The sequence below is a fragment of the Bos javanicus genome, chromosome 11 (genome assembly GCF_032452875.1).
Source record: "Bos javanicus breed banteng chromosome 11, ARS-OSU_banteng_1.0, whole genome shotgun sequence".
NCBI classification, from domain to species: Eukaryota; Metazoa; Chordata; class Mammalia; order Artiodactyla; family Bovidae; genus Bos; species Bos javanicus.
This window is the reverse complement of record NC_083878.1, coordinates 7,585,951-7,607,730: the sequence shown is the minus strand read 5'-3', so window position 1 is coordinate 7,607,730 and position 21,780 is coordinate 7,585,951. Positions and strand designations below refer to the sequence as shown.

General features: G+C 46.4%; 2 protein-coding genes across 2 annotated transcripts in view; one reads left to right on the top strand and one right to left on the bottom strand.

Moving 5' to 3' along the window:
• The first annotated feature begins 198 nt into the window (after positions 1-198).
• Positions 199-13,039, top strand: MFSD9 (major facilitator superfamily domain containing 9). Its single transcript, XM_061431797.1, has 6 exons — positions 199-481; positions 1,508-1,595; positions 2,729-2,772; positions 6,418-6,547; positions 8,271-8,480; positions 10,054-13,039. Exons 1-6 carry the CDS (start codon positions 308-310, stop codon positions 10,863-10,865), a joined length of 1,458 nt encoding a protein of 485 aa, XP_061287781.1. The 5' UTR covers positions 199-307; the 3' UTR covers positions 10,866-13,039.
• Positions 13,040-16,391: 3,352 nt separating this feature from the next.
• SLC9A2 (solute carrier family 9 member A2) overlaps positions 16,392-21,780 on the bottom strand; it is a 91,312-nt gene continuing 85,923 nt past the window's right edge. Inside the window, exons 11-12 of the mRNA XM_061431796.1 lie at positions 20,219-20,309; positions 16,392-19,011 (exon numbers count right to left, since the gene is read on the bottom strand). Of these exons, the coding sequence (XP_061287780.1) occupies positions 18,641-19,011; positions 20,219-20,309 (462 nt within the window). The 3' untranslated portion in view covers positions 16,392-18,640. The remainder of the gene's footprint in view (positions 19,012-20,218; positions 20,310-21,780) is intronic.

Here is a 21,780-nt window from a genome sequence, read left to right as displayed (position 1 = left end):
TCATCCTCGCAATCCCCTCCAGCCAGGCAATGGGAGGGGGAAGCGGGCTCTTTATCCCCAGGGTGCGCAGAGCATCATCATCACCATCACAAAACTGGCGCGTCCAGCACGCACACCCACTCTCTGGGTGGGGCGCGAACCCGCGGGGCCACTCGGATCCCGCCTCACTGCGCCTGCGTCGGAAACACCGCCCCTGAAAGAAGGTGAGCGGCGCGCGCGGCTCTGCGCAGGCGCAGCCGCTCGCTTCCGCGGGGGGGAGAGGCCGACGCGCCGAGGGCGGGCCCCCCGCGCGCAGCCCCCCGCGCGCATGCGCATGGAGCCGGGAGGCCAGACCAGCGGCATGGCTCCGGACCGGGGTTTGGTATCAGCAACACGGAGACCGCGGCAGGAGCCCGGGACAGGGACCCAGGAAGGGGCTCCTGGCTCCGGGGCTGTTCGAGCCCGCCGCTTCCTGCTCTGCCTCTACCTGGTAGGCTTCCTGGTGAGTAACTGCGGGGCTAGCGGGCTGCGTCGGCGACCTGGAACCCGACCAAGGTGCTTTTCCTTGCACATCCTGGGTGATCGCCAGGCTGTTCGAGGACTGGAAACCTGCGATACGCCTGATGATACCTCCCTACCTCTGAGGTCCCTTCTTGCCCCGCACTCCCCCTTCACGCTGCACCTGGCCACAGAGGAAGCTTGCCCCTCTCGCCCACGCGGGGTCCAGTTCGCCCTCACCCTCACCCCAGCCCCGCGATTTAAGACTCTCCAGCACCAGGCTCAGGTGTGACTCGGTGATCGAGCCACTCACAAGGGTGACCCCGGGTGGTAGATGCTGTGACAGGTGCGTCCCCCAGCAATGTGGCTACAGGTGTGGTAGGAACACACAGGCCCTTTTTACTAGGCCATGTAGGAAAGTCGCTGTTGATAACCCCGCTTGGGCAGAATTAGGTACATTTTCAGAGCTTTCCAGGTGGCGCTAGTGGTAAACAATCCGCCTGCCTATGCAGGAGATGCGCCTTGGATTCCTGAAAGGCTAGAGTTTGATCCCTGGGTGGGGAAGATCCCTTGGAGAAGGAAATGGCAGCCCATTCCAGCGTTTTTGCCTGCAAAATTCCGTGGACAAAGAACGTTGTAGGGTTATGCTCCATGGGGTCGCAAAGAGTCAGATACAACTGTGCTAAGAAGCATGCATTAAACTTTACAGACTGTTGAACACCTTGCATTGAGGTTGGAGGAGGAGAATGTCTTCCTGCTTCTCTCCTGGCTCAGGAGAGCTCAGCACCCTAACCTTAGTCAGGCACCAGACTGGAGAGTCATGGCAATGGTTGTAACACACTGTATATGGATTTCTCCATACCTTTAACCAGATGAGTGTATCTTAATGTAGAATGTAATTATGAGTTCTTATTTGCTCAAAAATTTAGATATTGTCCTTAAAAAAAAATCAGTTTATAATCAGGATTCCACTTTGAAAATACCCAGGCCTCTGTTTCCAATTTGCATTAAGCAGCAATTTGTTGTTTAGGATTTGTTTGGTGTGAGCATGGTCGTCCCTTTACTGAGCGTTCATGTCAAGTCTCTTGGAGCAAGTCCAACGGTTGCTGGGATAGTAGGTGAGTAGGTTAATCCTGCACCTTTTCAGAGGACTGAATTTTAAGCCCCCTGAACTGAGTACCTGGAAACAAATCAGTCTTTTAGCTAAGTAATATCCAAAGGTAAAATGAAAAGCGTATAAGATGAATTTTCAGAATATTTCAAAGTCTGACCCTGGAGCAAATGTGATTCATCTTTTCTTGAACTACGTATATTCAGAGAGGTTTCCCGGTACAGTTCACCCCCATGCCCTGCCCCACCAGTGCCGTCACAGGTAACTTACTGAGTCTCTCCAGGGGTTCTGGTCATACCTGTTAATAAGTGTTAGGTATTGACGCCTGCCTACAGGGACCTGTAACCTAATGGGAGACCAGAGAGACATGATCTACAGAAATCACACCACGAGGAACAGATTGCTTACAGGCTTCCTTCACCACCACCAGAACACCTTAGAGAGCTTCTCTCTCTGTACAGCATAGAATCTTCATTCAGAAGTTGTCAATTTAGCCAGGGAACAGTGGGGGTAGGATTCTGCTAATTAGTGAGAAACTGATAAAAACTCACAGCCTTTGATCATTCACAAATGAGAAGAGTAGACGTGTTGGGGGAATTTTGTACGTAATATTTGGAAACTCCTGAGCCATGCTATGGCTTGTATTTCCCTGGAAAAGTTTATGTTGAGTTATACTGGCCCACCCAGCAGAGGGAAGGGGTCTTTGAAGAGCAGAAGGAATGTATTCTGTGATAGGATGGAGCTGAAAGCACTCCATAAAACTTTGTAAGTTCTTTACAAAGCAAGCATTTTATAAAACTGAAATGTTAGAGACATAGGAGGTAATGTTTACATTTTAAGACTTGGTCGAGACTTTGTGGGATTCAGATTTCTACTCCTGTGTACATGCCTCCCGCAGGGTAAGAAGCACTGTCTCAAGATCCCTAAGGGTGACTTCGGCCTTCGGTCTCTTTTCTGCTTTCCCTCAATTTTACTCTGAAGACCTGTGCTAAACATTGTATGACCTGACTCTTCCATCTGAAAAAAGTATGGGGTCATTTCCTTTTTAAAATGGTCTTTTTCTCCTAATGTTTTCTATTAATTTTATCCACCTTCTTGGCAAATCTAGCTTATTTTACGGATGTCACTTGTTTTTTGCAGGCTCCTCCTATGGCATTTTGCAACTCTTTTCCAGCACGTTAGTGGTAAGTTCTCTTCGTCTGGCAGCACATCCCAAAAGCCCCCATGCCTCTGAGGGCCATCCATCATGCTGTAGAAAAATCATGGATTGAGGTTTACCCAAAAGGAAGTGTGTGGATGGCGAGGACCTAAGTGTCCTTAGATCAAGAAAAACGCGTTGGTCATCTCTCTCCCTTAGTCAACCTCTGAGAAGACATAGGCCTGAAGGGGTTGGATGGCTGAATCTGAAAGGACCTGGTTGAGTCAGAGTGAGTGCCTGCTTTTTAAATCATAACATGTTCTTCCCAGGATTCCTTTTTTACTAGGAGAAGAGGATGCAAACAGACGTTATGACCAGTCTTGTTTGTTTCAAGTAACTGACAGTCATCAAATCCATTCAGATCCTAGGATTCTCTGTGAAGTTGTGCCTTTTGAATGACATGGCTTATCAGTTATAAAACTTAAGTGTATTGACAGAGGAGCCACTGGCAGTGATGGGTTGGACATTGACCACAGAAAGTAGAAAGACCCAGAGCTGATCTCGCCGACCCCACCCACTTCTTCTTTTATTATTGGCCATGCTGTTTGGGCGTGTGGGGTCCTAGTTTCCCGACCAGAGATCAAACTGGTGCCCCCTGTGTTGGAAGCTTGGAGTCTTAACCACTGGGCCTCCACGGCAGTCCCCACCATGCCTGCTTCTGACCGTGCAGTGGCTTGAAATTCAGAATCCTTCACTGATTCTGTCTGCCCTCTACATAACACTGGTCCTGGGGCCTCGGCCTCCGGAGGTTCATGCAGTTCAAACAGAGAAGTCAGGGACTGATCAGCTGTGACCTTGGTCTAAATAACTGGTCTCACCTCGAATGAGACAAGCTGTATAGCACTGTGCTTCCCCAGAGTGGCTCATGTGTGAAATCTATTTTAACATCAAAGAACAATCCTGTGAGATTCCATTATGAATTCTCAGATAACTAAACAGCTCCTCCTTGATTTATCTTAGTTACAGTTTCATGCTTTAAATTGGCATAGTAGTAATAGTCATATTCTCATTTAATCATTAAAATGACCCAGGGAAGTAGTTAGTAGTCTGCCTTTTATTGAGGAGGAAATTAAAACTTAAAAAGTTTAAGTCATTTGACAAGGTTATCTAATCTCAACATCTAAACTCTTCAGTGCTTTTTCTCTCCATGCCATCTGCCACTGCCTTAATGATCTAAAAAAGTAAATAGATAGCAAGTATCAAACTGTATAGGAAACCAGTGCATTTGCTTGTAGGGCAGCACGTCATATTTCATATTCTTTCTCATTAGAAAACAGTCTGGGATACATGTTAGTAAATATCTTTTCTGTTGTCTTTGGGAACTCCATACCAAAATACTTTATATGTGTGTGTATATTGGCTTCCCAGGCGGTTCATTGGTAAAGAATCCGCCTGCCAATGTAGGAGACACAGTTTTGATCCCTAGGTCGGGAAGATCCTTTGGAGGAGGACATGGCAACCCACTCCAGTATTCTTGCCTGGAGAATCCCATGGACAGAGGAGCCTGGTGGGCTACAGTCCATGGGGTGGCAAAGAGTCATACACAACTGAGCATTCACATGCATGTGTATACTAGACCAGTTAAATGCCTTTCTCCTACTGGACTCTGACCTCCTTGAGGATACAGACCAGGCTTGATTTGTTCACGTGTGTTTATCAGCAGCCTTTATCAGAGAACCTGGAACGCAGCAGCGCTTTATGAGTTTTTATTGCCAGGCACGGCCCAATCCTGTTTTTCAGATTGATCCTTTGCTTTATGATAGTAGTGCTTACAAAGCACATTTCATAGATCTCAGCTGTCATTTAATGAGACCCTTCCTTAGACTGGAGAAGGCAATGGCACCCCACTCCAGTACTCTTGCCTGGAAAAATCCCATGGATGGAGGAGCCTGGTAGGCTGCAGTCCATGGGGTCGCTGGGAGTCGGACACGACTGAGCGACTTCACTTTCACTTTTCACTTTCATGCATTGGAGAAGGAAATGGCAACCCACTCCAGTGTTCTTGCCTGGAGAATCCCAGGGACGGCGAAGCCTGGTGGGCTGCCGTCTATGGGGTCGCACAGAGTCGGACACGACTGAAGTGACTTAGCTTAGCTTCCTTAGACATCCTTCAGTTAAAGGAATACCTACTTAAAGTGTCCTCTTTAACCACTACTTTTGTAAGTACATATTTTAATTAAAAGTTTTATAAAAACATTTTAATTTTAAAAATAAATATTTTCGAAGAAAAGGTTTGCTAAATCATGGGAGGTTTAATATTTTTTTCATATGTGTATTTTAATAAAAATGACCAGCAGTTATTATCTGTGATACGTCAGGCTCTACTCTCAGCACGTTATTACATTTAATCTTCATAATAACGAGTCTCAACCACCAGTCTGGGAGTTGTGGGTTTTTAATGATTTATTTTAACTCAAAGCATGTAGCAAGTGTCAATGGGGAAGAGGAGTGGCTGAGGCAGATATGATTACTCCGACTTTATGGTAGAGAAACCGACCTCAGAGATATACCTGTATGTGTGATTACATTGACTGATGCTTGGGCCGTATGTGGAATGACGAGAGTTGGGAGCTGAACCCGGACAGCCTCGCCCACGGTGCTGACTGCCAGATGACATCATGCTTTATGAACACGGGAGGCCAGTGACCTCTCCCACGTTGAAAGAGGAGAGAATTACTAAAAAGCCGTTGAAAAGTGAGGAAAGATAAAAGCAACTTTTTCACAACATGAAATGATGTTCAAGATATACTGTTAATTGGAAAAGCATGTTCCAAAATGGAATGTATAGGATGAGCATTTTGTTAAAAACATAGGGGGCTTCTCTGGTGGCTCAGTGGTGAAGAATCCACCAGCCGATGCCGGAGACACAGGTTCAAGCCCTGTTCTGGGAAGATCCCACATGCCGCAGAGCGACAAAGCCCGTGCACTGCAACTGTGGAGCCTGTTCTCTGGAACCTGTGAGCCCCAGATCGTGAGCCTTGTACTGCAGCTACTGAAGCCCATACCCTCGGGCCCGTGCTCTGCAACAAGAGATGATACCACAGTATGAAACCCGTACACCACAACTGGAGAGCAGCCCCTGCTCTCTGCACCTGGAGAAAAGCCTGTGCAGCAATGAAGACCCAGCACGGCCAAAAGTATATGTATAAATGTTTTTTAAAAAGTATAAAGGGAAGAAATGATCAGGTCTCAAGGGACTGTTAAAAAAAAATGTAGATTCAGGATTACGAGGTTTTATATTCATTTTGTTTTTCAGTGTTTTCTAAATTTCTAAACCATGAATATAGTTGCTAAGAAGTTAAGTTGCATAGTATTGAGAATGAAGACAAAACGAGGCTTTAGAAATTATCCTTCACCATCTCCACAGCCATTCTTTGTTATTAGGTCATCATAGATGCTTCCTTTGATATCTTAGGCTGTTGAAAAAACAAAACCGTGTTGTATTTTCCCATTCCACATGGGAAAGGCCGGAGAACATAACTTATGTGGCAAGGGGTGTAACAGAATTGATCTATGGATCTTAAACCCGGTTCCCCTGTGATTTCCACGGGGTCACGTGTTGGGGCGTTTCCAGGGTGGCCAGGTGGTTTTACGAGGAGTCAGAGACTTTCTCCCGCCCCCCGTTCCTCAGGGCTGCTGGAGCGACGTCGTTGGAAGACGGTCTTCCTTACTGGTGTGCATCCTGTGCAGCGCCCTGGGTTACCTTCTGCTCGGAGCATCTACCAACGTGTTCCTGTTCACCCTGGCTAGAGTCCCTGCGGGTGAGTTCTCGCCCTGTGGCTGGGTGTCCGTCCAGAAACAATCAATTTATGCATCTGCATTGAGAGAGCCTGTTCCTGCCTAGCAGCGCCTCTTTGATCAGACTTTATTTTTTAATATTTATTTATTTATCTTTAGCTGCACGGCGTCTCTTTTCTCTGCACGGGCTCTCTCTAGTTGCAGAGAGTGGGGGCTCTTCTCTGGCTGGGGTGTGCAGGTTTCTGATCTCAGTGGCTTCTCTTGTGGCAGAGCATGGACTCGAAAGTGCGTGGGCTTCAGTAGTTGGGGCTCTAGGGCTTAATTGCCCTGCAGCATGTGGGGTCTTCCCAGACCAGTGATTGAACCCATCTCTCTTGTACTGCAAGGTGGATTCTTAACCGCTGGACCATCAGGGAAGTCCCTGGTTAGGCTTTATGTGCAGAGCCTATCATGATGATAGCAGTTAGGACTGTAACACCGGCAGCTGCTGTCAATCAAGCACTCGGCACCACCAGGCTCTTCTGACTGCTCTGGGATTACAGACCTTGCACTCACAGAGCTTCGAGCCCTCCTCGCCCCTCATCATGAACACACATGCCTCAGTCATAGGACCTGACTGCTGCGGTCCACCTCTCTCTGCATCCGGTCAGTAGGAATTCCCTACATGTCTTCGGCCAGCAGCACAGTTGCAGTTCTCTCCATCGGTGAGCTTATAGTTTTGAAATTGGGCTTCCTGACCTCAAATTGAGACAGCAGCAGCAGTCAGGACCCCATATGTTGGTCAGGACAGTGGACAGCCTGTGGCTTTAGCATCCATCCACGTGTGAGTGTGTGTGGGTGTTCAGCAGATGGAGACACACATCTGTTAAATCAACTCAAGCTTGAGGGATGTAAAGTTATTACATACATTGTCATCTCTCAATAAGGCAGGTCACAGCTTTCAGTTTGGCAACAGACTCCCAAGTTGCTTGTGGTAGAAAGTTGGCATTGGTTAGATGACCATATCTAGTGTTTTATACTTTTAGTCGCTCTCAGTCTTTCATACCCCTGCTCTGTTTCTCTTTATAGCACTTAACACCCTCCCGTGTCTCTGTGTGTGTGTAAAATGATATGTAGCCTCTGTGAGGACAGGGATGAGTGTGTTTTATTTCGGTTTCTTGCCCTCTGTTCTTTCCGTTATCCTCAGGGTCACGGTGAGTGCTGGGCTTTCAGAAGGCATGTGGGAATTGTTCATTTACGGAGCAAATAAAGAGTGGTCAGTCTCTACATAGAAACCACCATGAACTGCACTTGGACCGCAGACATGGCTGGAGACCCTGGAATGTCCTAGTGGGAGGTGGACAAGCTGAGGGCTCCAGGGGCTTGGTTCGGATGCAGGCGGCCCACTCGGGTCTGGGGCCAGGCCAGGAGTCCAGCCACAGTGGGATGGGACCTACAGGCCTTACAACAAAGGTCCCCAACCTTTCTGGCATCAGGGACAGGAAGATAGCTTTTCCATTAGGGGTACAAGATGAATCCGGGGTGATTTAAACACATCACATTTCTAATGTACTTTATTTCTATTGTTGTTACATCAACTCCACCTTAGACCATTAGGCATTAGATCCTGGAGGGTGGAGACCGCTACCTTAGAGGGTCACGAAAAACTGAGATCAGAACCGCATCAGGGACGAGATGAAGCTCAGGATCCCAAGTGAGGTGCTTTTGGTTGGAAAATGCACAGACGTGTTTCTTGTCGCCTCGCAGGTATCTTTAAGCACACACTCTCCATCTCAAGGGCCCTGCTCGCTGATCTGGTCACAGAGGAGGAACGGCCAGTGGTGCTGGGACAGTTCAACACGGCGTCCAGCATGGGCTTCATCTTGGGCCCAGTGGTCGGCGGGTATCTGGCTGAGCTGGACGGTGGGTTTTATCTCACGGCCTTCGTCTGCTCTTCTGTCTTCGTTCTCAATGCTGGTAAGTTGACATCAATCATGAGGAGGTGGTTTGCTTGATGTGATTATCCCAACCAGTCTTACCCACTTTCTCTCATTACAGTGTCTTCCTTAGAATGTATTGTGTTCGTGCTCAGTTGTATCTAACTCTTTGCAACTCCATGGACCAGGCTCCTCTGTCCATGGAATTTCCCAGGCAAGAATATTGAGTGGGTTGCCGTTCTTTCTCCAGGGGATCTTCCTGACCCAGGAATCAAACCCGCATCTCCTGTGTCTCCTGCATTGGAGGATTCTTTACCTAGTAAGCCATCAGGGAAGCCCTTTCTTAGGATAGACAGACTCATTACTCACAGAGGACAGTCAGGTCACATCAGCCCTGCTGGGGGCCGCTCAGTGGCTCCTGTCACGTGTGTGCCTGTGGGTCTGTCTGTCTGTCTCACGCCCACTTGGTGTGGGCCGGCCACCCTCTGCCTCCCCAACAAATGTCGGCTTCTCGCAGGAGGACTCTAATCCAGTCTTTCCTCCACCTACAGTATTCTTTTCACGTATCTATACTGACTGTTTCTTGGCTGATCGTTCAATTTTCAGATGTTTACTTCCTTAGACTGGCCCTCCCTGATCCTTGTCTAAAATAACTCAATTTTTTGGTAGCACTTCTGAAATCAGCAATTTATTTTCTTATGTTCTGTTCCCCCAGTACGTACACAGTTAGAAAATAAAGTCCACAAAGACAAGGGCATTCAGTCAGCATTAGTTGCTGTGATTGTGATCATTTTCTCATCATTTAAATTACACTCTTCCTCTTGGTTCATCAACAAGAGTCCTTTTGCACTTGTACCAAGATTCTGTGAAACGTCCAAGGCCCTTTATCAAGGATGAGGACAGATGAAAAGCCCTCACAGGCCCACGTTCTCTGTGGCTAGTTTTCTGCATGAATCAGTTGTCCCTCAGCTCCCAGCCCACTTACACTGTGTTTCGAGGAACCACAGGCATCAGTGTTGTTGGTGAGAACAGCCCCAGGCAGGTCTGAGCAGCATCGGTCCACGTGGTGATGAAGGGCTGAAAACCACGGGGATGAATTCAGAAAGATGTCCAAGAAGGGCAGGTTTGAGTGTGAAAGAAAGGGTCATTTGCTCAGTCGTGTCCAGCTCGTTGTGACCCCGTGGACTGCGGCACTCCAGTCTTCCCTGTCCATCACCGACTCCCAGAGCTTAAGCAAACTCAAATCCATCGAGTCGGTGACGCCTTCCAACCATCTCATCCTGTGTCCCCTTCTCCTCCTGCCTTCTGTCTTTTCCAGCATCAGGGTCTTTTCCAGTGAGTCAGTTCTTCGCATCAGGTGGCCAAAGTATTGGAACTTCAGCTTCAGCATAAGTCCTTCCAAAGAATATTCAGAGTTGATTTTCTTTCTTAAGGTGAATAGCAGAATTCTGATATCAAAATGGAGCCTAAGTAGCTGTGGGAATGGTTAAAAATAGGTTTCAAAAATCCACCTAGTAAGTGGACTGATACAGGAAAACAGAGTAGTGGTTCCCCCCGAGGAGGCCCTGCATGGATTCTCTGAGGCTCTAACATATCTTGTGCCGTGTTGACAGGTCTCGTTTGGCTGTTTCCATGGAGTGAAGTAAAACTCAGCGGTCCAGAGGATGACTTGCCACGGGGTAGGAACCAGGCGCTTTGGGAAAAGACAGACTCTGCCGTGCAGAGGGCAGCCAGTGCCCATGGGACCCCAGCCAGCCCCCAGGGGACCCCAGTGAGCAAGGGGCCGGCCAGACTGCTCTGGGCGGAGGTGCTGGCCACCCTGTGGGGCCTGAGGAGCCTGGTGCTCTCCGCCCTGTGGGTCGTGTTCGTGGTGCGCCTGCTGATGGCCGTGGCTGTCATGCTGTACTACAGTAACTTCGTCCTGGCCCTGGAGGAGCGCTTCAGCATGGGGCCCAGGGCTGCTGGCTATGTCACCAGCTGCGGCAGCGCCCTGGGCGTCCTGGCCGGCTTCACCCTGGGGCCCCTCCTGCGGCTGTACGGCCACCAGTCTTACCGGCTCCTGCTGCACTCCAGCGTGCTCACGTCGATGCTGCTGCTGCTTTTCGCCTCGGCCCGCAGCCTGGATGTCGCGGTCACCTGCTCCGTGCTCCTGTCCTTTTCCACCGCCATCGGCAGGACCTGCATCACCGACCTCCAGCTGACCGTGGGCGGGGTGCGGGCCGGCGGCAGCCTCCTGGGCATGGGGCAGTCGGTGACGGCCGTGGGCCGGGTCCTCGCCCCCATCCTCTCGGGGGTGGCCCAGGAGGTGAGCCCCTGCGGCCCTCCCGGCCTGGGGGCGGCCTTAGGCTTCGTGGCTGTTGTCATCATGTCACGAAACAGACCTCACTCTGGTGGCCAAGGGGGTGATCAATTAAAAAGCGAGTAGGTGGATTTAGACAGCAGGAAGAAACAATACCAGAGGTGTGTGGATGTGGGCAGAGGCCCCAAGATGGGTGCTATGGAAAGGATCGATGGTGAAGAGAAATGACTTCTCTCCAAAAAGAAGCTCTGGTCGTGGGTGTCCCGTCAGGCCTGCAGGACAGGTAGAATCAAAGCAGTACATAGACACGTGAAGATGGGAGCTGAGCTTGGCTGGAGGGGAGGGTAATCAGCGTTCCCCTAAGAGTCTGCTCTTCATCTGGCCGGTGAGCCCGGGGTTTTCAAGGGGAAATGGTGGTGGGCTCACAGAGCAGGACACGTGCCAGGAGGGGAGAGACCGCAGGGATTTCCCTGCTGAACAAAAATAAGGAAACATAAATGAAATGCTGGTCAGCTGGATGTGGATGTCAGGTGAAGTTCCATAAGCTCCAAGGAGGCTTTTCTGCCACCAAAATGCCGGAGATAGAAGAAGCTGCTCTACTGAAACCAGTCTGTCCCTTCTTCAGGGCCTCACAGCGTTCCATCTGGGGAGCTGGCTCAAAACCAGAAATGCCCATCTGAGCCCGTGGACCCAGGCGAGGCCCTGGAATCTGGTGTGTTTAGTGAATCCTCTCTCCAGTTTCTCCTGGAGGTAGAGAAAGGCTCATTCTGAGACCTGCTGGTTTGGATTAAAGTAAAAGTCAGAGACTCGGTGGTTATTAATAGCTAACGCGTTTGGATTGTCTGTTAAAATCATGTGATCACATACAATGGGTTCTACGTCCCGCGGCTCTCGGCAGTCACACTGTATACCAGGGGAACCCAGTCCTAGGAGCCCTTCCCCTGTGCCCAGGGTCCCCGAGGCCCCTGCCCTGCAGAGGCCTGAGCCTGCCTGCAGCCACATCTCCCAGAGACTGGGCGTGATGATCTATCTGCTCCTGAAAGAGGGGAAAGAACCTGGTGGAGAAACCAAACCACTTAAATGCTTTTCAGATGAACGTCTTCAGGATAAGAGAGAGACTGGCCTCAGGCCGTGTCACGGGTGCTACAGTGTCTTTGTTGAAAATCATTTCCTCACTTTCATGTTGACATCACCCCTGAGAACAGAAGCGCTGTGTTGACCTACAGGGAAACATTCTGGGCACCTCCAGCGGCCTCAAGCAGGGTGAGCACAGATGCCCGGGACACTGCAAGCACTCGCTGACTCTCCAAGGTGACGTCAGTTACTGGTACAGACGGTTTAGGGGCCTCCTCTCTCCACACAGACCCCCAGAGCTCACATTCCTTTCGGTCCTTTTAATCAGTCTGCTAGGGTTGGATTCCAGTCTTCCACCTGATGTGTGTAATTATAAATGATGCTTTAATACACTAATTTGTTATAACTTTAATACTTGCAGAGCAGAAAAAAATTGTTCTGCAGCTGCAGACGTTGTGTGTTGAGTAAACTCAAATATTTATGATGAAGAATTAACTGCAGGTTTGAAGATTGTCCTTGTTCCTGTTTAGCTACAAGAAAAACGTCAGCTTCTTATTAAGTGTGAACTTTTGTACAAGTGCTTTTGAGGAAACCAAAATATGATATAAAATGGCCTCGCTCTGAGTAAGTGTACCAAGTTGTCACAGAGATTAGACTCAAACGAACAATATATAATCAGGGGTTTATGCGATGAAGGAGAATTTCAAAAGAATTTCTCCAAAGATTGTCTTTTCTTCACTCTCAGAAATAGGTTTCTGAGAAGCTCTTAAATCTAGCCATGTGTTTATTTTTTTAAACTGTAGCACTTTACTTTTGAAGTTAAAGCCTGTACACTTAATGAGGTTTTATAACGAACTAGAGACATAGAAATACTGAGAATCCTAAAAATTGATCTCAGTATGGAGAGCAGACACTTTTGTTATTCTCTACTACTACAAATTATAGTGTTTTGTTCCCGTGATTTTTTCAGATGTTTATATTAGATAGTCTAACATGTTGCTACTCGAAGTGTGGGCCAGGGACCAGCCACTTCCTGTCCCGGGAGCTCTTCGGACATGCAGACGCTGGCCCACCCCACGCCTGCGGGAGTCATTTGCACAAGACACCCAGCTGCTTTGTTTGCACAGTGAAGTTTGAAAACCACCCCCAGTCTGATGGGCACTCTTTGTTTATAATATGGCCTCAGGGAAATTAAATCTGCTCAAAGTTTGTGTTTTGTTTGTTTTTTTAATTTTGAGTATCTTCTGTCATCTTTTGCAATGCGTTAGGTCAAACCACATGAAATTGCAGTTTTTATATGTCAAAAATACCTGAAGTTTACATCTGGTTCAACTTAAATTAACTGTTATGATGACATGATGAAATCTCACTTCAGAGACATTGAATGTGCCCAAGAAGTTTGTAAACGAAACGGCCCCCTGTCCAGCACTGTGTAGCAGAGCTGGTATATTCTGTGAAGCAGCACGGGGCTCGGGCGTCCAAAAGACTTGGCCTTTTCCAGAGAGGAAGGCGCGCCTGCGCGCTTGTCCACCTGTTCACATGTTCAGAGCGATGAGCAGGGAGGGAGTGGCGTGTGCCTGGCTAGCAGAGACATGTACCCGGCTCCACACCCAGGGACCTGTGGCCCTCCTGGATCCTGAGGTGTGGAGGGTTATACCTGGAGCATGGAAGCAGGGGGCTGGAGTGAGGGGCTCCTTTGCCCTGGTTCCATGTTCGAGTCACCTGATGCCCAGAGCCTGCCCTGCACCTCAGGGCAGCCCCAGGTGCTCAGCGCACACCCAGAGCTGAGCAGCACAGGGTTAAATCACCAAGGGCTTACCTGCCAGGCTCAGGGTAACCTTGTGTGCTAACACGACTGGGAGCCCTAAGCATTCATGCTGGATGGTGTTCCAGGGGCCTTCATATTCCCCCTCTGGCTGCAGGGAGGAGGACCAGCTGGAAGCAGGGGAAGGAGTAGTCTGGGCTGAGCAGCCAACGGAGAGCGGGGCGTGAGGCTGGAGGGAGACCAAGGGAGGGAGAGTCCCAGAGGCTTCAGGGAGACCTGGGAGGAGCTACGGTGCCACTCAGGTGTCTGGTCTGGCGGAGCTCTGCCAGCTTTGAGAGGCTCCTCCCAAGTGTCCAGTACATTGTGCCCTTCCTGTGTTACCTGGCAGGGAACATTTATGGAACATTCAGAACACTGAGAAGGCATCTTTTCCTGAGGACGTGTGTGAAATATGGAGCAATCTGTCTGGGTGAGAGGCAACCCACTTGGCGAAATTTTAGGCATCTCGAAGAGAAGAGCTTTTCATTTAGAATCCACAGTAAAAGCCAACCTGAGCTTCCCAGGTGGTGCAGTGGTAAAGAATCTGCCTGCAGTGCAGGAGCTGAGGGAGACCCAGGTTCAATCCCTGGGTCAGAAAGAGCCCCTGGAGGAGGAAATGGCAACCCACTCCAGTATTCTTGCCTGGAGAATCCCATAGGCAGAGGAGCCTGGTGGGCTACAGACCACGGAGTCGCAAAACAGACACGACTTAATGACTAAACAACAACATTCTAAAATACATCTTGATAGTAAAAACCACAAGCCCTTGGCTTGTAAACTGTATCATATCCAGTATATACATAATCTGAAATTTATTCTATACTGATGGTGAGCTGATTGTTTTCAGGTCATCACAGTAGAATTTATTTCTAATTTGATGTAAAAATACTAACTTACTTGGAAGTGAAAGTTGCTCAGTCATGTCCAACTCTTTGCAATCCCATGGACTGCACAGTCCATGGAATTCTCCAGGCCACAATACTGGAGTGGGTGGCCATTCCCTTCTCCATGGGATCTTCCCAACCCAGGGATCAAACTCAGGTCTTCCACATTGAAGGCGGATTCTTTACCAGGTGAGCTATCAGGGAAGCCCAACTTAATTAAAAACATTATTTTTACTTGAGATCTGTTTTTCTCAAGTATCTAAACTCACCATTTTACAGATAACTGAAAACAAAACTAACAAAATTTCTACTATGTTCTTGATTCAATCCATTGTAAGTGTGCCAGTGGATACTCTCAGATAGTTTTGTGTTGTTCCTCCAGGGGAAAAGATAATTAGGAACATTAGAGATTGTTAACTATTACTAATGAACAGTATAAAAGTGGACTGTAAAGATCTTGTTAGAAAAAAGATTTGTATTTTGATTGTTGTTCAGTTGCTTAGTCGTGTCCAACTCTGTGTGACTCTGTGGACTGTAGCCTACCACACTTCTCTGTCCATGGGATTCTCCAGGCAAGAATACTGGAGTGGGTTGCCACACCCTCCTCCAGGGGATCTTCCCAACCCAGGGGTTGAACCAAGGTCTCCTGTGTCTCATGCATTTTCAGGCAGATTCTTTACCACTGAGACACCTGGGAAGCCCATTTATCCATATTTATTCTGGATATTCAGAGATTGGGACTCACGCTGCCAGTTATGGCCACAAAAATTAAAAAATATAAAAAAAATTGCTTTAAAGATGACTTGAAAAAATAATTAAAAAAATAAAGTACCAGCAAGCTACACATTTTGCTCTAAAAGTGGGGAAAACAAAAACGGAAAACCCCAGAATACCAGTCAGGCTCATGAGCCTGACCTGTTCAGGTTGATGAAAGAAATCAATATTGAGTGTTCAGGCCTCAAGAGATAATATCAAAGCTACTTCAACTGGACAAAGAAACCCTTCTATCTCTCTTGAAAGAGTAAAGTCAAGTATGCACCAGGAACTAATAAAACACTACAGTTCTCATGCTTGCTTGTGAAATGCCAGTTTTAACATAAACGTGATTTGTGTAACAAATGCAAAACATGCTGAACATGTAATAACCGTGCTTCTCTCTTTTTATATAAACAAACATGCCCCCCTCCGCCCCAGGTAAAATGGTACGCCCCCACTACAAAGCTTAGCAAGAGCCCAAGGGAATTTCATTCCAGATGTTTGGGGCATATACAGCAAACGCATGTTTTTAAGAAGTGCCAAACTGTGGGACCCACTTTTAACTGTCTGCTAACTGACATAACTGCTCCCAGCTCCCAACAGCCAGCCTTAGCATAATATATAAAGAAATCAGCTGGGTGCTCCTGTGGTTAAGACTTGGAGCCTCCAATGCAGGGGCCATGGGTTCCATCCCTAATCAGGGAACTAAGATCTCACATGCTGTGTGGTGCAGTCAAAATATAAATTAAATTAGTTTAAAATTAATATATAAATAATATTATTTTATATATAAACAATATAGTATATATTTTATATATTTATATAATAATAAAATAAATCAAGTTAAAAATGTTCCCAAATCTAAAAAAAAAAAAAAGAAAAAAAGAAATAAGCCCTGACTTTGCATTTGTAAATAGTTCAAATTTGTTCCAGCAAACACCAAAGACACAGCAAAATGCCACGGTCACATTGGAACGTGATTGTATCAAGTGCTGTTTGAAACAGGAATTATTCATAAAGGTAGGGATGTTCCTGTACCATAGAAATTTAGATTGTTATGATATTTAAAGGGTTTCAACTCCATATATGCTCCCATAATGTCTAGAATTACATAAAAAGAAGTAGAGAGAAAAGTTAAATAAAGTCAAATTTATTTTTCATTAATTTTACCATTCCACAAATAAGGGAAAATGATATTAATTATAGATAAAATGACACGTGTTCATTTTTTTAGAAATTAACACAATACCCGAGGTTTTTTTAATCTTTTAATTAGTGAAAGCTGAATTTGGTCTATGTGCTTAACAAGAAGTATCTAATAAACATTTTTACGTTTTCCCCTTCAGTTCTAGAACATTAGATTCCTTGTGATATTTATTAATCTAGGACACCAGGAAAAATCAGGACATTTATTTTAAGGTTATTATTTTACATTTCAACTTTCCATTTCAGATTTCATAAACTGTAACTTACTCTTCAAATTCTCAAAAATATACATCACATCTCTTGATGAATCATAGTCCTATAATAAAGATTCTACATTAAAATTCAGCTTTATTTCCAGCAGATGAAATATATACTTTTTATATAAATATATTTCCATTTAAAATTAAGAATTTTGGCACAGAGTCCTAAGCATGTAGTCTTCAAATTGTGTCTCCTTTGCTTTCCACCGATCAACCTGGGAGAGTTTGGGGAAGGAATCGTGCTCTTTTTACACATGTACCTTGAGTGTTTACCCTTCCCTCCGCCTCGTGCTTGACAATCCAGCAGCATTCAAGATTTTAGAACATGAGAAAAAAGGGTAGAAGATTTACTTCTCCGCGTCAGTGAGGGTAGAAGAAAGGGACGAGATCTAAGCCTGAGAATTTCTAAGTACCGGATCTTTTTGTTTAATTTATTCTTGTTTTTCCAGCGATTATATGTGGTCACTTGTATCCTTTGCTATGTCTCCAAGGGAGAGACATAGCAACTGTCTCTCCAATGTGAGTCCATCGAGAGTGGCTTCATTTCATATCTAAACCCCAGAAATACCAAGTCTTGTCAATTTTTATAGAAAGGTTTTTTGGGGAAAAATGACAGGCCAATAAAATCTACAGTCTGAGCGATTCCAATATTAATCTTTAATGGTTATGTTCCATTTCTGGTCTTTCTGCTGTACTTTTAAAAAGTACTCAGATGAGTAGAATTCATTTTTATATGAAGAATTTGAGCTACTACTTTCTTGACAGGGGAGAGGTAACAAATTAGACTAGTGCAAAAAAAAAAAAAATAGAACTCCCACATTCTCCAAAGTGCTTCCTGTATGAAATTCAAAACCTGAATCCCCACCAGTTTGTTAAGGGTCAGAATATCATTTATCTCAACCTTTATCCTTGTCTGCTTGGAGCCTCTGTCCTGGATTCAAAGTTCTAAAATGTTCTACAGAAAAATCCTAAAGCAGGTGGCCGCAGATGGGCGTGACAGGGGATCTCCTGCACCATCCCCCCAGTATTGCACAAAACCCGCCAGCCAGCTGCAAGCAGGCACTGTCCTGTCACCCCTCACCCAGCATGTGAGGCCAAGCTCCGTCCCATGCTGGCCCTGAGTCTGTCATACAGCGTAAGCTGGTTCCACCCACACCTTCCACCTTTCTCTTGGTACCATTTAAACACGACAGGGAGATGGAATCTGTACATTGCCCACAAACACAGTAGAATGAGGAACACATTAAAACCAGCCGACTCTCACAACTTCAGAGGACCTACAGTCTGGCAGCCAGGCCTCGTCCGCCCAGGTCTTCTGGCTGTTGGCGTCCTCAGGAATCTCTGCTCCATGCTGTGATCTTTCTTAACCAACAGCCATCAGCTCAGAATCATCAGGAAACACCACCCCCATCCGGAGCTGATGACCTGCCCCCTATCCTATGGAAGCTGCCCTGGACGCCGTGGAAAGGTGTTCTGAGTATTTTTAGTGCCATTCACTGAAAAACTAATTACAGATATACATATGTTTTCATAAATAAAATCTGAGGCATATATGTATATATTAAAACTTTCACCAACAAGGGTGTGTTAAAATTTTCAAGTTCTGTCCTTCAAGTTCAATAAAGGCACAAGTGTTTTTTGTTTTGTTTTGTTTTTCCTCTCTCTTTCTTCAGGCTTGCAAAGAACACAACTGCCAGCAAGTCATCAAAGACACCATAGGGGCGTTTTCTTTGATTTTCTTCTTCCTGGGGTGACCATTTGCCCCATGGATCACTGGCCACTGGCATGATTTCTACCCAAGGACAGTATTTAAATGCATAGAGGGTTTAAGTGGATTCCATTGCTGTGTCAGGTTGCTAGGTAACACGCCACAGCTGGGCGGGGCCGGTCCCCCCAGGTCTGCTTTGGCCATTTCCATTAAGGCTTCTCGCTCCCAAATCGACCCTTCCGGTTTCCAGGTTCCGAGGCCCTTCGGACCAGCCTGGGGGGCGGCTTGGGTTGGATGCCTTCGTGGACACGGTCACCCCGCACGGAGCCAAAGTGGCCTTTGGAGAGGAGGGGCTGGCAGAGCACACCCGGGGTCTGGGGGGATCCCTCTTTACTGTGGGCAGCTGGGGAGCTGCGGGGTTGATCCTGCCTGGAATCCATGTCCACCTCGTTCTTCCACTCCATTTTATAGGCCTGGGGGGCTTTCTTCGAGAACTGTTCTGGCAAGAAGCGTCTGGCCCGAGGCTGCAGGTTGAGCACCGTGGTCCCCGCCTCCAGGTCAGAGTCGCTGCTGTTGCCACCTACCAGGGAGCAAAAGAAAGACAGCGTGCGCAGGCATTTTAGGGAGAAGACGATACAAGCAACTGGTCCAGCACCTGCTTGGCCCTCCGTGGGGCTCTGGGCGTCACGCAGGAAGGCCAGAGGACTCGCCCTGACTCCATCTGAGTCCTTGGCCTGTGCATAAGCTCTGTGAACATCTGTGTCCACAAGTGTGCACACTTACTAGTTCTAAAGAGCTTCTGATGTACCAGCTGCTGTACTGAGCACTTTCAAATGCATTAACCTATGGAATCCTCACGATCACCCGCTTTACAGATGAAGTAACTAAGGTTCAGGAGATGTTAGTAAGGGGTGAATGAGTGTGCGTGTGCACCAAGTCGTGTCCGACTCTTTGTGACCCCATGGACTGTAGCCTGCCAGGCAGGCTCCTCTGTCCATGGGATTCTCCAGGCAAGAATACTGGAGTGGGTTGCCATTTCCTTCTCCAAGGGATCTTCCCAACTCAGGGTTCGAACCCGTGTCTTCTGCTTTGGCAGGTGGATTTTTTTTACCACTGAGCCTCCTGCTGGATGCCAAACAGACCATCTGGCAGCAGTTGCCTGCCCACTTGCCCCATCCAAACGGTCCCTGACTGCTCAGCTCAGTGTCTGGCACACAGTAGACAGATCAATAATTAGCTGCTATGATGTGGATTCTTGTCCTGATCTACAATCTCATGCGCAGGTTTATTTCCTTTATATTTTCATAAAATGGTCAAAACACCAGTATGGCTTGAAATCTACATATAGATTACCATCAAATAAAGAGATGTTAGCCTTCATGTCAAAGCTTTAATAAAGAGAGCTGGAAGTCAATTATATGGTTGCCTTTATGAAAATACATTAAAATTATGAACATTTAAATCAGAAATATAGTAAGAATTACAGAATTAAATGTAAACCTTTGAAGATGGACAACTTTCTATTTACCTGTTCACCAATCACACGGTGACAATAGTTCCTTTTGCTATGTTAGATAGAATCATTATGGGATAAAATTAAATTATGTACACTGTGCACCGAACTCTATTCCAAAAGGATGCAACACTAATAAAGGTCACCATGTCATTATGTTTGCAAATGACCGAACTCATTGTCTTTAATAAAGAAGAAAACATGGAAAAGTTTTCTATTTTATAAACATCGATAAATAAGTTTAAAGTCTTTTTGCTCCAACTGCCTTCATTACCTGCATTAGAAACATTCTTTTTCTTCTGTAGCTTTTCTGGAAGCTTTGTATTTTTGGGTAAGGATAAATATCGGGAGGTTGAAGTGGAAGCCTGTCAAAAAAATAATAGAAAACCTTATTTAGGTGTCACGCCATTTATTGTATGTTAGAAGTTTACAAGTCTACAGCAAATCTTGGTGTTGAAAATTAAAATCTTAGTTCTTGATTCCAAAACTACTGGGTGAGGAACTGTAAGGATGGGGAATAAAGTTCCAAGTGATAATCATTTGACTTAAAATGAGGAAAGCCTCTTTTAAAATATCACAGAAATCAGTACTATTAAGGAAAACAAATAAACTGGGACCCTTGGAACAGGATATGAAAACCTCTGGCTTTTCTTAAAGAAAAGCTACAGAAACATCCACTTATAAGAGCCTTACTAAAAAAAGACTTAGAACCTACATATATAGGGAGGAAGATATATGAAAAACGTAGCATGTTTAAGTTGTATTCACTTTAATAAATCTTGAAAATGACAGAATTTAAAATATCACTATAGCTAACTTGCTGGCATTTCCAATGCCATAGCCTCTGCTGCTGCTGCTGCTGCTGCTAAGTCGCTTCATTCGTGTCCGACTCTGTGCGACCCCATAGACGGCAGCCCAGCAGGCTGCCCCGACCCTGGGATTCTCCAGGCAAGAACACTGGAGTGGGTTGCCATTTCCTTCTCCACAGTCTCTAGTGTCTTAAAAAATTTTTTCTTTTGTTTTCTATTAATTTCTATTGGAGTTTAGTTGCTTTACAATGTTGTTGGTTTCTTCTGTACAACAAAGTGTACAACTAGGTCATATGTATACATACATCCCTTCTTTAGATATCCTTCCCTCTAGTTTCTTTAGCTTTTAACTGATGCTGCCACATTTCACACATAAAATGTAATACTGTTCAGACATAACCATTTTGATCTCTAACAATGCAATACAGATCATTATTAACAATGAGATGCAGTGCGTGCTATATTAATCACAATATACTTTTTAAAAAATCATTTACTTTTGGCTATTCTGGGTCTTCATTGCTGCTTGTGGGGTTTCTCTAGCTGCAGAGAGCAAGGACTACTCTTTGCTGAAGTGCATGGGCTTCTCTTGCTTCTGAGTACAGGCTCTAGAGTACTCAGGCTCAGTAGCTGTGGTTCACGGGCTTAGCTGCTCCGTGGCATGTGGAATCTTCCCAGACCAGGGATCGAACCTGTGTCCCCTGCATCAGTAGGTGGATTCTTATCCATTGTGCCACCAGGGAAGTCCCAGAATAGCCTTTGAAAGTAGCTTCCTTATCTAGGACAGGGCCCTGGATCAAGTGGAGTGCTGAGCACACAGCATCTGAAACTCTCCCGACACAGACACAGGGCCTTCTGGAAGTTTCTACTCACACTGACTGGCTCACCTTCAGGCTGCACCCTCTCCGTGGAAAGAACAACCGTGACTCCCCAAATGAAGTCTGACCCCTCCATTCAGTTTAACGCTGCACACTGCCTGAGCCTTCCCTGTCTTCCCAAACCTCCCTCCTCAGCCCTTTCTGGCTTA

Coding starts and splice junctions, on each gene's coding strand:
- MFSD9 (XM_061431797.1), top strand. CDS start 308: ATGCGCATGGAGCCGGGAGGCCAGACCAGCGGCATGGCTCCGGACCGG. Junction 482..1,507: donor TCTACCTGGTAGGCTTCCTG/GTGAGTAACTGC, acceptor TTTGTTGTTTAG/GATTTGTTTGGTGTGAGCAT. Junction 6,548..8,270: donor CCTGGCTAGAGTCCCTGCGG/GTGAGTTCTCGC, acceptor GTCGCCTCGCAG/GTATCTTTAAGCACACACTC.